At 37.0% G+C, this 15,974-nt stretch overlaps 1 protein-coding gene and 1 non-coding gene across 5 annotated transcripts in view; both read right to left on the bottom strand.

The window, feature by feature from the left end:
* Nucleotides 1-991: 991 nt before the first annotated feature.
* Nucleotides 992-15,974, bottom strand: part of LSM14A (LSM14A mRNA processing body assembly factor) — a 49,866-nt gene continuing 34,883 nt past the window's right edge. Inside the window, exons 5-11 of one of the 4 annotated variants that reach the window (XM_061172774.1) lie at nucleotides 13,352-13,531; nucleotides 13,007-13,072; nucleotides 9,158-9,340; nucleotides 8,881-9,052; nucleotides 7,565-7,796; nucleotides 5,352-5,428; nucleotides 994-2,121 (exon numbers count right to left, since the gene is read on the bottom strand). In XM_061172774.1, coding sequence (XP_061028757.1) covers nucleotides 2,079-2,121; nucleotides 5,352-5,428; nucleotides 7,565-7,796; nucleotides 8,881-9,052; nucleotides 9,158-9,340; nucleotides 13,007-13,072; nucleotides 13,352-13,531 — 953 coding nt within the window. In that variant the 3' untranslated portion in view covers nucleotides 994-2,078. Of the gene's footprint in view, nucleotides 2,122-5,351; nucleotides 5,429-7,564; nucleotides 7,797-8,880; nucleotides 9,053-9,157; nucleotides 9,341-13,006; nucleotides 13,073-13,351; nucleotides 13,532-15,974 lie in introns of all 4 variants that reach the window. The other 3 variants (XM_061172776.1, XM_061172775.1, XM_061172777.1) reach the window with 3 other exon arrangements.
* Nucleotides 10,901-11,007, bottom strand: LOC133079242 (U6 spliceosomal RNA). Its single transcript, XR_009698122.1, has one exon. It is a non-coding gene; the product is annotated as a U6 spliceosomal RNA (small nuclear RNA).

Genomic DNA, 15,974 nt, shown 5'->3' with positions numbered 1-15,974 from the left:
GTCTTCCAGCTTTAAACACAACACTGTATAAATCCTAGGAAAACAAATTAATTTAGCTATTTTAGGGAATATAAACATGACCATAATTCCATTCTTACATGTTAAAGATGCCCTTCACTATACTTCTTTCTACTGTAAGAAAATATTAGTGTTTAAAGAGAAAGAACTTTGACGAACATTTTTTATTGAACAGTTTTATTCTGTCTTAGAATGAAAACCTTTTTAATACTGTAAGGTGCACTGCAGGTATGTCATGCTGCCGGTTATTACTGGGGTACCAAATGCCCTAGTCAATGACCCAGAGGGCTTGGAAAATGCATGAATTCATACTTTCAGAGCATGTAGAACTGGTATTCACAGTTTTTTTTTTTTTTTTCAAACCAGCCCAGGACATCTCAAATAGTCTACACAGGCATTGCCATAGCACTTGCTTTGATGTTCAGAATGCCTCAGAAATGTGTTCAATGCCATGATTTGTGGGTCCTCCAAAAGATTTTGTTGTTAAAATGCAAGCAAACAGTATTAAACAATATTATCTAAACTATGGCTGCCAAGTACTGGACCTTAATAATGAAACCAAATTACAAAACATTTTCTTGTAGAGCTACACAAAAGATATAAAATTAAAATTAAAATTAAAAATCTCAACCACCTTTATATACTCCAATTGTCCTACAGTGCAGTTTTCCATATCTTTATCACTACTGAATATTTTAAGGAGAAAGTTAACAAATATCAAAATAGATAAAAGTACTTAAACTTTGGATCCCTTTATTCCACGGCCTTCATAAAAACACAAAGTGGCCAGATTTTTTTTTCCACCATAGCTTAAAATATCAAAAAGATTTACTAATAATTTTAGCAATGAACTCTATACTGAGTCATTTGTGGGTCACAGGCCTAAGGACCAGTGTTATGATATCTTATAGGTTGCCAAAATAATTTCTAACACTCTGAATCCTCTTGAAATATAATGGAAAGAGTCAAGGTATCACAACAAAATTCCAGGCATATCAGGAAGAACAGGTTAATTGACACCTAGTTTTATTGTCTTAAAAAAGGGGGGGGGTTACTTATTTGAAAATACAGCTAAATACATTCTTATCTATGATTATTTACATTTGTATACTGAAAATATCTATTATGTGGATAAATCCTGTGATATGCCATTTGCTACAAAATAAAGTTCTTACAATGAGCATAAGTAATTTACCCTTTTTAGATAATGAAAGAATGTATCAAATCTTCATTTACGTTCCAAACATTTAAAAAAAAAAAATCAAAATCAACAATCTTAAGCCTGAAAAGCTATGAAAAAAAGACCCACCCATACCTCTGCTCCTCAGCACATCAACTTCTGCAAGGACACAGTATGTTTGCTGACTTTAAAATGTTTATTCTTTAAAAAATTAGTTGCTTTTTATACAGCTATACAAAGTTCTTAATGTTTCTTTGGCAATGGAATATAATGGAATTTTACAACTATATAAAAAAGTTACCTTTGCCTAAGAAACAGTATTTACTGTGTGTACATAGTTGACTGACAAAATTCTCTACCATCCAGCACCCTAATTGGCGAAATAAGCTACCTCAGAAGGGTTATTACAGGATTTCCAAAAAAAGAAAGAAAGAAAGAAAGAAAAAGAAAGATACAGACAGACACACAGACACATAGACACACAGACCCTTCCTTCTGTGGCTCAAAACAGTATCACGGCCCTATCTGCAGGCAACTCACAATAATTGCCAAATACAATTTAGTGATAAGAAAAATCCTTTCAGTGATGAAAAAATACTTATAAGTTCCACTGGAGTACTGCTTTAGTTTAACTATACATAAGAAATTACTTAACCTTCTGCTATTCCAAATATATTTAATGCTCATTTATTAAGATGAGCCTTCCCTCCCACCCCCAAAATTAACTGTATTGTATCTTTGAAATTAAGCAGAAACACAAACAAACAAACAAACAAAAACCCAGTGCTGGTGACAAATATACAGCAAATTCACTTTTTCATTCTTCTCAAAGACTGAAACCAATTCTCAGGACCACGAAGAGCTAAAAATCCATCTATTTTCAAAGACTTGTTTGCAGACTATGCAGCAACTTTGTTGTCTTTCTAAAAAGGAAAAAAAAAATTAGCTCATGTTCCAAACTATTGGGGTTTATTAATAAGTATTTCTTTTAAATTTGCTTTAAATATATTTTTCATAACCTTTAAATATATCCTCCTCTTACTTTCATGTATAAATTCGTTTCACTGATTTCCAGGAAACACTTTTTATAACTTACACACCCAGCAGTAGCTCATTATTTGTTAACTGTATTTTCCAGTTAGTAGAGGTTAAAGCAGTGGTGCTGTGGGCTCGTCCTAGCAAGAAGGCCCCCTGCTAATATACAGGCACACCCTACTACCTTTGGTGCTGTCCTAATAATTAAAAAAAAAAATTAAGCCTTCAACATAGTAGTCAAACTCATCAAATACAACTGACAACATATTTTGGAAGAAGATAAATAAAATTCCCGAGTCTCTGATATCTTTACTAAGCAATAAAATATCCAGGCGGTAAAATAACATTTCTCTTCTCCACAGTTTCATGTCAGGAGAAAGCAATGATTTGGAAATTCATTTCAAAAGGACAACATTTAAATCTGAAATAAGTTCTGAAAATCAGAGCGCTGCCTGGGAAATGTTTTTAAAGGCAACTAGGGAGAAAGCAATAAAAATCTCAAGGAGCCTCTAGCTTTCCAGTGAGATTAATCCTAAACCAAATGACTGTACACAGAGCCAAGGGCTTCTCTTTTCCTCAGGACTAGTTGCTACCACGTACCTGATTTTTACTGCTGATTCTCACCCTGCCTGTTAGAAATACACACTGCCTATGTTAAAAACTTAATTTTATCTGCGTATACAACACCAAACCATTTGTACAATGTTATTAAATTAGAATACAAATGGCATGGTATAAGTTGATGCAGAAAGAAATAAGCTGAAGATGATCCTGATGTCTGTCCCCCACCAATGCCAACCTTCACATGCCCTGTTTTTTTTTTTTTTTTTTTTTTAACCTTTCAGAAAGCTGTATGATCAATCCAGACCTTTTAGGGTTCAAAAGCTGTGATTTTCTGAAAGGTAAAAAAAGAAAGCGAGAAAGAAAGGGAAAGAGAGAGGGAAAAGGGAGAAGGAGATAGAGAAGTAGCAGGAAGGAAAGGAGAAAATAAAAGGGGAAAGGGAGAGAGACAGTACCATGCTGAGTCATTTCAGATACCTTGTCGTCTCTGAACCCTCTCTGAAGAAACACAGACTCAAATGAAAGGCAACCTGTCTCACTCACCATGGTGGCTTAACCTCCTTAGAAGCAGAGTATAAAATAGGAGTGGGCCACTCTCTCATTATCCCCAGCCTGATCTCCCAGCCCCCAAAAAAGAAAGAAAAGAAAAAGCACCATAGGACCAAACTCACCACAAGTTTATGTTTCTAACATTATCCTTAAGGAAAACTCAGAAGCCAAAGAGTAAATTTTGGCTAAGCTTATACCTAGATCAAGAGAGTTAACTCCTCTGGGTCCTTGGTTTCCTAACTATCTATTGGAGTAGGGTGGGAGAGAAGTTCTAGTTTGACTGATGTTTCTAAGGAGTTCTAAAAAAATATATATGATCCTATCTTTACCCATGTTTTCATTAAACAACCAGATCTGCTTATAATGTTCATGTCAGTGGAGCATAAAGAACAAAGCTAACCCATTACATGAAGGCTGCTGCAAATGCCACTGTACTTCATCTCTGAGAAGAAGTATTAGATGCTTCAGAAGCAAGTATAATCTTTGAAGGTAAATTTCCTTTATGTAATAGTGGTCCATCACTACTTCCAACTTTAAAGGTGCCAGATGCTATGATTTAGAAGGAACAGGCTGCTGAGAAGGTCCGGGATCTAGTGGCAGACAGAAGGATCATTCAACTTTGGAATGGACAATCAATGGCTAGCCACACTGATGGACCTTCAGCCTCACTGAAGTAACTTATTCCTAATCAACATGCTAAGTACTTACTTCAAGCCCACTATGGCTCCATGCTGAGATAGGTGTTCTGGTGGAAAGAAAAGTAAAATACATATTCACTAATGCCAAGAGGCTCCCATCTAGTTGGCGATGCAGAACCAAACAAAAGACATGAAATAGGGAATATAAGTATATGTAAAATGTGTGGTGATGAAAGCAGATACCACAGGAAGTCAGAAAAGGAAGAAATCAGTGGAGGAAGGAAGAGAAGTTTCTAAGGATAGAGCAAACCTTCGGCAAGATTGAAAGGAAGCCCCTGTCTTTCAGCTATGTCTGTCTTCCCACTGTATTATAAATATCAAGAAGGCTGGGACTGCATGTGTTTTGTTACCACCAATGTCCAGCATAGAGCTTGGCATATACGAAGAATTCAATATATTTGGTCAATGAATGAAGTCAGAGTTGGAATCAAGCAGTGTGTATAAAGAAATGACCATGAGTCAACTGCTTGAATCAGATAGGTTAAAGGGTAATAATAAATGAGGCTGGATATATCCAGTGGGACCCTTTCAGAGTAAAACGAGCAGGCAGTGCAATGTCACATTAGAACCTTCTAGCCATCAGCCTGAGGTCTAGTGAATCTATCACTCCTTGAAACACCCAAGCAGAGGTTGAACTATCTGTCAGGGATACACTAGTGCAGGTAAAGCCTCATGCAGACAACCTCTACGATGCATTCTAATTCTACAATATATATGATAGGAGTTTTAACTAAAGGCTCAAAATGGCTGAACAGTGAGACACGGCGTCAAAACGAAGGTTTGCATTAATAAGTGCATATTCTATGCACACAGTGGTTATTCAAAGGTTTACTGATGACTGCTCAGATAAAGGGAATTAATGGTCCAGTCTTAGATAACATGACAGCTAATTTTTTCAAATATATGAAAAATCATCATGAAAAAGAGTATATATATTCTGTGTATAGACAAGGGTAGAGTTAAACTAATAAGTTTAGAAGATAGAGGGAAAAAGATTTTTGTTCAAATTCTGTGTGTGTCTGTGAAATCCTAATAATTAGAGCACCCTTGGGGTGGGATGGATGCTCTTAGAAAGAGTAATAAGTTCCCAGCCTTCATAAAGGACACCAACAGAAGAGGTGTTTGGTTTGGCCAGGAGGTCACAACTCTCAGATGCTTTCCAACTCTGAGACTTTAATGGTCTTTAAAAGGTGTATCTGAAATAAAACTGTGCAAAACTGAGGGCCAGAAAGGTTTAACAACTCAACTGAGGTCATACTAGCAAAAATTACTAAAATTCTCATCAGGATCAAGGTCTAATTTAAACGTACTTTTTCTCAAACCAAGCTGACTCAATGTGGTCTTCAACAGGAGTTGCCATAGGTTCTTCAACAGGTAGCTGATATGCCTGAAGTGAGGTAAAGAGAAACTGAAGGTCTAAAGACCAATCAGTGGGTTATTATGGTAGTTGGCAGAAACGCCTCAAAGGAATGAACGTGGTGATGTGGAAATGGCCCATGATCATGGATACCTCCACAGCCTGGGAGACAAAAAGAACACCAAACTGAGATGATGGGAAAGTGAGAAGATGATGAGGACATTCTGAGGAAGGTTAAGTTGATCACAGGACACAATGCAAGTAAATATAGAAAAATATAAGTGAAAGCATACAAGGTCCAAGTTGAAAAACTGATTAGAAGCTATGAATAGACAAGCTCAGAAAGGGGAGCGGGAAATTGCTGCAGGAGAGGAGAGAAGGAGAGCTCAAGCCTATGCTAGAGTGCAAACATGAACACAATGGAGCAAACTGAACATTGCAGGCAGAAGGAATGGGTAAAAAGGTCGTGAGATAGGAATAAGCTTGGCACTAAACAAGAGCAAGAAGACCCACATATCTGTAGCAGAATGAATGAAGAAAAGGGCAGTCCCACTGGCAGCAAGATCTAGAGCAAGTACTAGACCTCTCATCTGGAGAAACAGGCAGATCATGAAGCACCTTATAGGCTGTGTTGAGGAACATACGTTATTTTTATAAAGAGAAAAATAACAAAAGTGTTAAAAAAACAAAAAGCAGGAAGACAGACTCCAAGTTGGGTGGGCAGTTATCTGTGTCAAATATTGCAGAGTAGTTAAGGGCAAATATTTGTGAAAAGGCTACTGAATTCTGTAAGCAAAGGTCACTGGCAACCTCAAGAGGAGTAACAGTGGCAAGGAAGAGGAGTTCTGTAGTTCCTAAGACACAGTCCCCTAGCTGGAATGGCCATTTTGCAAGTTAGAAGTGCTGAAGCTACATCAGGCTGCATCTACCATGGCTGGATATCCTGAGCTAACAACTTGAGGCTAATTTTCAGCAGCCTTGGCTGTGATGACACAATATCAAAGGCATCAAAATTAACAGAACAGATCCAAAAGCCACTAACAATGACCCTTCAAGAAGGATCTCAACAATGACCAGTTTTAAATATTGAATAATGAAATTCCTGCTAGTAGGTCTTTTTGTTGCTTTTCCTTTTCTTTTTCTTTTTTATTTTTTTAATAATTTTTTAAAAAAATTTATTTTTGGCTGCTTTGGGTCTTTGTTGCTGTGCGTGGGCTTTCTCTAGTTGCAGCGAGTGGGGTCTACTCTGTTGCGGTGCACGGGCTTCTCATTGCGGTGGCTTCTCTTGCTGCAGAGCAGGGCTCTAGGGTGTGTGGGCTTCAGTAGTTGTGGTGTGCAGGCTCAGTAGTTGTGGCTCACGGGCTTCAGCAGTTGTGGCACACAGGCTCAGTAGTTGTGGCACACGGGCTTAGTTGCTCCGCAGCATGTGGGATCTTCCCGGACCAGGGCTCGAACCCATGTCCCCTGCGCTGGCAAGTGGATTCTTAATCACTGTGCCACCAGGGAAGTCCCGGTCTTTTTGTCTCTAGCTGCCCTATGTAATTCGTAGTAGACTTCTTTATGATGGGATTTTGATCGTTTCTTTGATTATATACCTTCCTCTCCACTATCCCTAAAATTGATGACTAGGATAGTAACACTGACTTAAAGACCCCTTTAAATATGTTCTTCCTAGATTCTCTTGGTATTCTCTTGGAAGCATACTTTGTAATATGAAATAAAGGTGATACAATATGGCTCTTTTTTGTACTGTATAATATCTTTTAGTGATCCCCTGTGCCTCCAACAACAACAACAAAATTTTTTTAAGGAAAGGAAATTAATCCTAAGTCAGTCTCTTAATAGGTTTTTGGAAGAAATTTTACCAGTCCATGAAATCTGAAACCATGGTTCTATAACAGAAAGATAAAAAAGAATATCACATTTCTATCTCTTTATTTCTTCTAACTGAAAAGAAAATAGTTAAAAAGAATTAGATTCATTAACCAATAAGTTACTGTTCCTTAAAATTATATAAATATCCTAATCAGGTACATCCTCCACTGAAAAGTCAAATGGAAGTTATACAAATGCCCTAAAAATATTCACCTCAAATAGATAAAAGTTTAAAACATTTTGAATTTCATACAACTGCAAGCCAACCCCAAAGCACATAATAATACTTACCCTATATTCGAAATCTGCAAACTCCCTTCCCCCACGACCTCCTCTGAATCCACCACGAAATCCTCGAGGAGTGGCAAAGTTACCACCTCGGCCACTACCACGTCCTCGGCCACCACGGAAACCAAGACCTCCCCTGCCTCTGTACCCTCCACGGCCACGGTTTGGACGAAGTGGGATTCCAAATGTTTCTGCATTTAATCTTCTTTCTTCAGCCCAGGTTGGTCTCCGTTCTCTATTATGAGAACAAGTAATCTTTAGTGTATCAAGTTTTAAAGAACATTTTCCAGCAAAACTATGCAGCACTGATTCCCAAATTAAGGCTAAGTAATTCCTAACAATCAAATAAAAATAAGCACCTTATCTAAGTCATCACAAGCTGTCCATGGCAATATGTTCCTATAATTCATGTGAAAATATGACTGGTATTAAGCTTCTTGCAAATGCAGTTGATAATACAAAGAAACTGACAACAGCCCCAATAAATGGGATTGGCAATTGACTCTACCCTCCAATCAGCCCCAAAGGAAGAAAGGGCAAAACCAGGAAAGGAAACCCTGTCTCAGGATGTGAGGAGATGGAGGATAGATCCCTGAGTTCCTAGTATGCTCCTGGACCAACCTCTGAACCTGACGTCTGAAGCGTCTGAATTGCTGCTGCTGGCCCACAGCCCAGACAATCAGAGGATTCAGAAGCATCCCCATCCACGTTTAAAGTGAAGTAGAAAACTGCCACCAGGTGGCACCAAACTACAGCCAGGAGGACAATTAGGATCAGGCAGCAGAAACCCTGGAACTCCTAGTTTGTTATGTTGGATCCTTTAATTAACCAGTTTTCTGGATCCACATTTACTGCAATATAGCAGAGTTTTACTGTATCAGCAAACTTCATCTGAACTACATTGTAGAGGGGTAAAGTAAAAGGTGTTTAGGTGTTAGATGAATGCCTCTATTTTTAATTACTAATTTTCAAATGTGAATGCATCCCCAAACAAAAGTATATGATTATTTATTTTTCTCAAAGAGTAATATCATTTAAAATTTTAGTATAAATTATTTTATTTTAGCAAAATAAAACATTAAACAATCGTAGTCATTAGATTTTTTTTTTTTTTTGGCCGCACCATGCAGCATATGGGATCTTGGTTCCCCGACCAGGGATTGAACCCGTGCCCCCTGCATTGGAAGTGTGGATTTTTAACCACTGGACTGCCAGGGCAGTCCCTAGATATTTTTAAGTATTCATTAAACTTTGTGAATTTATAAGAAATCATTTCACACTTCAACCTAAGAGCATAAGAGCAGCTTAAAAGACTGTACCTATTATCATCACAAGAAATATTATCAAAGAAAGATTTAGTTTTGTCATAATAGCAGTTAGGTCCAAGTGGATCTTCTTCATCTGCATTTCCTTCACTGTTTTGGGTATCAACTCCTGAGTCTCCTTTATCTTCACCATTTACAGGCTTCTCCTGTTTCTCAAGTTTATCTTCTAATGAAAAACAAGCACATACCATAAAAGTCAAGACTTGTACTAAACATCCATAATTCACAAGTCAAATAAGAATATTTTTTGAATAGAAAAATAAAAACTCACCTTTCAATTTCAGTTTATTATGAAACTCTCTGTCGATTTCCTCCTTGTTAAATTGTGCATTTGCACTTTCAAAGTCAAAGTCTTTCTCAAATTTCATTGGACCATCTCTTCGAATACCAAATCTTCCCCTGCCACCTCGATGACCCCCACGCCCTCTCCTTGGAGCTGAAGGAGCACCTGGAACTATGTTAATAAAGAAAGAACAAGCTGGTTTAGAGCAGAAGCTATTATTGTGGTCTTTATGGTCAACAAGAGAAATGCTTACAAGCCTCTATACACGACTATATTTGTATTTTTTAATATAAAAAAGAGATGAAGTTTCACAAACATTTAATACATAATAGACTGAGAAGAGCACATATAAAATTTATAAACATGAAATTTATAAATGGCACACATGAAATTTATATCTATGGGGTTTACGCTCATACATGCTGCTGATACAGTATACAGCCAAACAATTTGGGAGACTTCTGTACTAAATTACTTTGTTCTGCTTATATCCCTAATACCTACAAAATGTCAAATATATATTGGGTTCTCATAATTTAGGAAGACTTTTACGGAAAGGATCATAGAAATCAAGATTTATAGTGAGAAAAATAGATGAACATTTATCAGCACAAACTGCAAGATAACACAAAAGACAAGAAGTACATGGTCTCGGACTTCCCTGGTGGTGCAGTGGTTAAGAATCCGCCTGCCAGTGCAGGGGACACGGATGCGATCCCTGGTCCGGGAAGATCCCACATGCCGTGGAGCAACCAAGCCCGTGCGCCACAACTACTGAGCCTGTGTCTAGAGTCCGCGTGCCACAACTACTGAAGCCCGCACACCTAGAGCCTGTGCTCCACAACAAGAGAAGCCACTGCAATGAGAAGCCCATGAACCACAATGAAGAGCAGCCCCTGCTCACCACAACTAGAGAAAGCCCGCGTGCAGCAACGAAGACCCAACGCAGCCAAAAATAAATAAATAAATAAATTTATGTTTTTTTAAAAAAGAAAAGAAGTACATGGTCTCAACCACTCCAACCACTTCCTGCTTCACCTTTACTGTCTCCCTCTAAATGGCTCCATATTTTTCAAGTCTTCCTGTATCTATTTTTTCTCTACAATTTAATACAATAACAAGATTTATGAGGTATGATAAAGCAATACCAAAGTCGCATAAATTATAGTGAAAACTTGAGAACCCAAATATCCAACACAAGAGGAACAGTTAAGAAGAAAAAAAATTAATATGGAATAGTATTTGATGTCAGTTAACAGAAAAATATAGAGCACAAAGCACTATGAATTCAATGATTATAATTATGTGAAACGTTTAACACATACTGACAAAGATCAGAAGTGACTACAGAGTAATAGGTTTGTGCTCACTCTTCATTAAAATTTGGCAAATTGTCTAAGCTTGAGAAAACAAACCACAAAATCCCACAGCAGTATATCCAGACACTTAAATCTAGACAAGCAGGATGTTTAAATATTCAACTCTACTACTGAAAATGTCTTGGCCATAAGCCAGAAAGTACAGCACAGTATTTCTGTCTTAAATTTTGAAGGGCAGTGAGAGATACTTTTATTTATTGCTTTACATGATTTATATTTTATTTATTTTTTAAATTGAAGTATAGTTGATTTACAATGTTGTATTAGTTTCTGGTGTACAGCAAAGTGATTCAGATAGATAGACACACACACACACACACCACACACACATATACATATATTCTTTTTATATTAAAATATACTGTTCTTCACGAATTTGCATGTTATCCTTGTGCAGGAGCCATGCTAACCTTCTCTGTATCGTTCCAATTTTAGTATATGTGCTGCCAAAGTGAGCACTACTTCACACGATTTTTGAATGACGGAAGCATGGTAATAATTTTGTCTTGAGAAGAGAGGGGTTCTTTTTCCAAATTAAAAAAAGTGAAACATAGTAAACCAAACCCAAACCTCTGTAATTCTATGGTACACAGCACAAATAAAAATACATATAGGGACTTCCCTGGCAGTCCAGTGGTTAAGACTTTGCCTTCCAATGTAGGGGGTTCGGGTTCAATCCCTGGTTGGGGAGCTAAGATCCCACATGCCTCACGGCCAAAAAATACAAGACATAAAACAGAAGCAATATTGTGACAAATTCAATAAAGACTTAAAAAAAAGGTCCACATCAAAAAACAACAACAAATAAAAACATATAAAAAAATGTACAGAAGAAATTAAGTGTTTATACATTTAAAATTGTATCTAGCTTTCTAAAATTAAGTGAAAGATCATCTTCCAATTATTATGTAATTAAGGAGATCACACACTGCTTTTATTTTTTAATTTGGAAGAGTTTATAATTATAATTTATTCTCTGCTAATAAATTTGAATAAAATGGATGGATTTGGGGTAAATGTCATAGATTACAAAACAGACAAAGAAAGTATAAATCATATTAAATCAATAATAATGAAATAAAGTTAAAGTTCTTGAATAATTACTTCAAAAAAAAAAACGGAGCCCAGAGCTTAATTTTAATGAGAAAACTTCTCAATTTTTAATGTACAGATAATTCCATTCTTTTTTAAAAAATTTATTTTATTGAAGTATAGTTGATTTACAATGCTGTGTTAACTTCTGTTGTACAGCAAAGTGATTCAGTTATATATATTCTTTTTCATATTCTTTTCCATTATGGTATATTACAGGATATTGAATATAGTTCCCGATAATTCCAATCTTTTTTTTCTTTTGGCCATGCCACGCAGCTTGCAGGATTTTAGTTCCCTGATCAGGGATTGAACCCAGGCCGTGGCAGTGAAAGCACTGAGTCCTAACCATTAGGCCACCAGGGAACTCCCAATTCCATTCTTAAAAGCACAGAAAACAATTTTATAATGCTAACATGAAACTGACACAAAAACATAAAAAAATACAAAAGATAGTACAAAAGAGAAAGCCATAAAACAATGTAAATATAAATATAGAAGTCCTACTTGCAGATAACATTCAAGAATATATCAATAGGGCTTCCCAGGTGGCGCAGTGGTTGAGAATCTGCCTACCAATGCAGGGGACACTGGTTCGAGCCCTGGTCTGGGAAGATCCCACATGCCGCGGAGCGACTAGGCCCGTGAGCCACAATTGCTGAGCCTGCGCGTCTGGAGCCTGTGCTCTGCAGCAGGAGAGGCCGCGATAGTGAGAGGCCCGCGCACCGCGATGAAGAGTGGCCCCCACTTGCCGCAAATGGAGAAAGCCCTCGCACAGAAACGAAGACCCAACACAGCCATAAATATAAAAATAAATAAATAAATAAATAAATAAATTAAAAAAAAAAAAAATCAATAGACAACTGCCTACCGTCAAGTAGGGTTTATTCCAGACACGTGATAATTTAAAAAAAAAAAAAATCTTTTGAAATAATTAGGTTAAAAAAAAATTGAAATAAAAAGTAGAGTGGTCCTGTGTGCCTATCACCCAGCTTCCCCTCCAACAGTAACGTCCTGATTATCTATTGTACATTATCAAAAACCGGGAAAAACCAGGACACTGGCACAATATAATTAACTATACTACATATCTCATATTCAGATTTCAACAGTTTTGGAGGTTCTCATTTTTTGGTATGTCTTTATGTACAGTTCTATGATATTTTGCTACGTATACAGATCCACAGTACCCCCACCAGAAGATAAAGAACTGTTCTGTTACCACAATAAAACTCCCCTGTGCTGTTCCTTTATAGTCACCAACCCTTGCTATTCATTTTTTATAGTAATTATGCATCATACATTTCAAATGTTCCCTCTATTGAAAAGCATAGGATAAGGCTTTCAGATCCAAGTAACAACTTACCTATTTGTCTCTTGCTATCATTTCTGAGTTGCTCATTTTCTGGTCTTGAAACCTTGTGAACTTCAGCTATAGAACACACAGAAAGTGAGTTAACTTAGGACACATAATCAAAAACTTCTGGAAAGTTAGAAATGGAAAAACAAACAAACCCAGAACAAAACCAAAAATCTATATATCCCCACCAACATCACTACTTTGAGTCAAATTTGAAAGACTAAACACTCTATCAAGTTCAGTTTAAACTTTCTAGGATCATTTACATAGAGTAAATGTTTTTAATGAAAGTAAGTTGAATGGAAGATGTTGACCAGTCAATTAAGAAATAGTAAATAGCTAAAGTTCTACCTCGCCTGTGCTCTTGATTCTCTATTGCTTTTTGGCTGGTTGATGGTAAAGGCCTGGTTGATGATACAGGGCTCCTTCTCCCAACAGGTGCTGGAGCAGGTAAGTGGGCCGAGGCTGTCTGCACTGCTTGTTCCATGGTTGGGCTTTTTCTCAAAGGGTCTAACTGAGGGCTTGAACGACCTGAAACGTAACCAAAAGATAAGAAACTATCCCTATCCTCTGGGGGTTTCAAAATAACCTAGACCCTAAAAAAAGGTCTAGAGTTTTACTTCTACCAACTCAAATCCTCAGCACAATTTGAATCCGTCCACTCATTAGACCAGAGTTTAAAACTGTTTATCTTTAGTGGGCTGGTCACTTGATCGGTACAAAAAATAAAATAAAATAAACCCCCAAACAAACAAACAAAAAAACTCTGGTACAAAATCCCCCAGGAATATTATCAAAGATAATTTAGGCAGGTCAGATGTAGGTTTTCCCCAATAACCACAACCATCAGATTACACTGAGACTTTAGCCATTATTTCTAGAGGCTTTAACTTTTTTTTAAATTTATTTTTGGCTGCATTGGGTCTTCCTTGCTGCGCATGGGCTTTCTCTAGTTGCGGAGAGCGGGGGCTACTCTTCCTTGTGGTGCACGGTCTTCTCATTGCAGTGGCTTCTCTTGCTGCGGAGCACAGGCTCTAAGCGTGCGGGCTTCAGTAGTTGTGGCTCCAGGCTCTAGAGCGCAGGCTCCGTAGTTGTGGCGCACGGGCTTAGTTGCTCCGCGGCATGTGGGATCTTCCCAGACCAGGGATCGAACCCGTGTCCCCTGCATTGGCAGGCGGATTCTTAACCACTGTGCCACCAGGCAAGTCCTAACTTTTTTAGTACTTTCTGAAGATATGTCTAAAGTGATACCCTTATATCTGTAAGTATTGTCTGCATTAAATTTCTATTATAAAAGAAGTAAAGAACTAGAAAGTCAGGTGAAGTTCTTCGATTCCTTAGAGGCTTGGGTAATTAAACATCAATACTAAAAGGCCAGCAACAAATAAACCCTTCAGATAATTACACAGTAGCCATACTCACCCTTTGCTGTTTGAATGATCACTTGGCAAATTTTTGCTTAATATGGGTTTTGTACTTACAAATTCCATTTTTTCTTTCATGAGGTCAGAGCCCGGTCACAGTATGAACAGAAGAATGTAACACTGGGTGCTCCCATCATGCTTTTTGTCTCTAATGTTTGCCATAAATCTCTGCTCAAGGTGCTCTCACATCCCATGATATTGCACCAAAATAGGTTTTGCTTTAAAAAATTGTCCTCATTTTATGTAAAAAAAAAAATATTCCCAAATATGCTGCAAATGTTACTACCCACCTGTGCTATCTGCACAGGCTCCAAACTGGGGAACTGGTGAGTGCTGACAGCACATTGGTTGTTGTGCACCAGGTGCTTCAGGGACTGTTTATTAGTAATACTCCCCAAATATATGGTTAACTAAAGTATGCAATTACAAATGTGTGTCACCATTTCCAGCATTAACGACAAAGTTTACTCTGCCATTAATAGAAACACTGTAATTTTCCCACTGATTATAATGGGAAATCATGGTGGTTTATATAAGTTTTGGTCTAAGAGAAAACATTTTGTAATCACTTATCACCTTATAAACAGATTTATCTGTCAAACAAGTGTTAAGTTTTTGGAAAAGCCTAATGTTTAGGTAATTTTATAATAGTACATTAAATGATCTTATAAACTTACAAAACTTTACTTCATTAAGGCTTTTCTTTAAGATCCTGTGACTCACAATATTACAGAACTGCAAGTGATAGCCCAATCACAGAAAGTAATAACTCACTGCTGTGTATTTTTTTTTTTTAATATTTATTTATTTGGCTGCACTGGGTTGTAGTTACGGCATGCACGATCTTTTAGTTGCGATATGTGGGATCTAGTTCCCTGAGCAGGGATCAAACCTGGGCCCCCTGAATTGGGAGCACGGAGTCTTAGCCACAGCTAAGTCCCTGCATTTTGAAAACATTTGTAATTAAAGTCTAGTACTACATCATGATGGCAATTTTGTTATAAATAGGGAAATACAGGTGATACTGGACATATTAGGAATAAACTCATAAGCTCTTTTATAATAAACACACCCCCTCGAGTTATCTTTACATTCTTATTCTTACAGTTACAAGAAAATTCTAGGTGTTAAAATTTTATAAACTTCAAAAATTTTAGTTGGTGAAATTAAAATGCAGATTCCCAGGCCTCCTCTCCCATTGTTTTATTTAAACATACCTCTTTCTTCTAATAAATGTCATTAAATTTTTAAAAAACATTTTAATCTATTTAAAACTTATTTTAGTCTTAAGTATGAGGGAAGGATTCTAGAGTTACTTTTCCAAATGATCAGGCAGTTGTCTGTTCACAACATCATTTATTGGATGGATCATTTAGTAGTCTTTCTCTACTAATTTAAAAATAATATCTTTATCATATACTAATTACTTATTTATACTTGGATCTATTTCTGACTTTTGCTCTATTCATGTCTAAATTTATTCCTGTACTGCTTTATTTTATGTATACTTTATTAAGGAGGTAAGCCCTATCTCATTACTTTTATTTTTA

The sequence above is a fragment of the Eubalaena glacialis genome, chromosome 18 (genome assembly GCF_028564815.1).
Source record: "Eubalaena glacialis isolate mEubGla1 chromosome 18, mEubGla1.1.hap2.+ XY, whole genome shotgun sequence".
Lineage (NCBI taxonomy): Eukaryota > Metazoa > Chordata > Mammalia > Artiodactyla > Balaenidae > Eubalaena > Eubalaena glacialis.
This window is presented reverse-complemented; position numbering and strand designations above follow the sequence as displayed.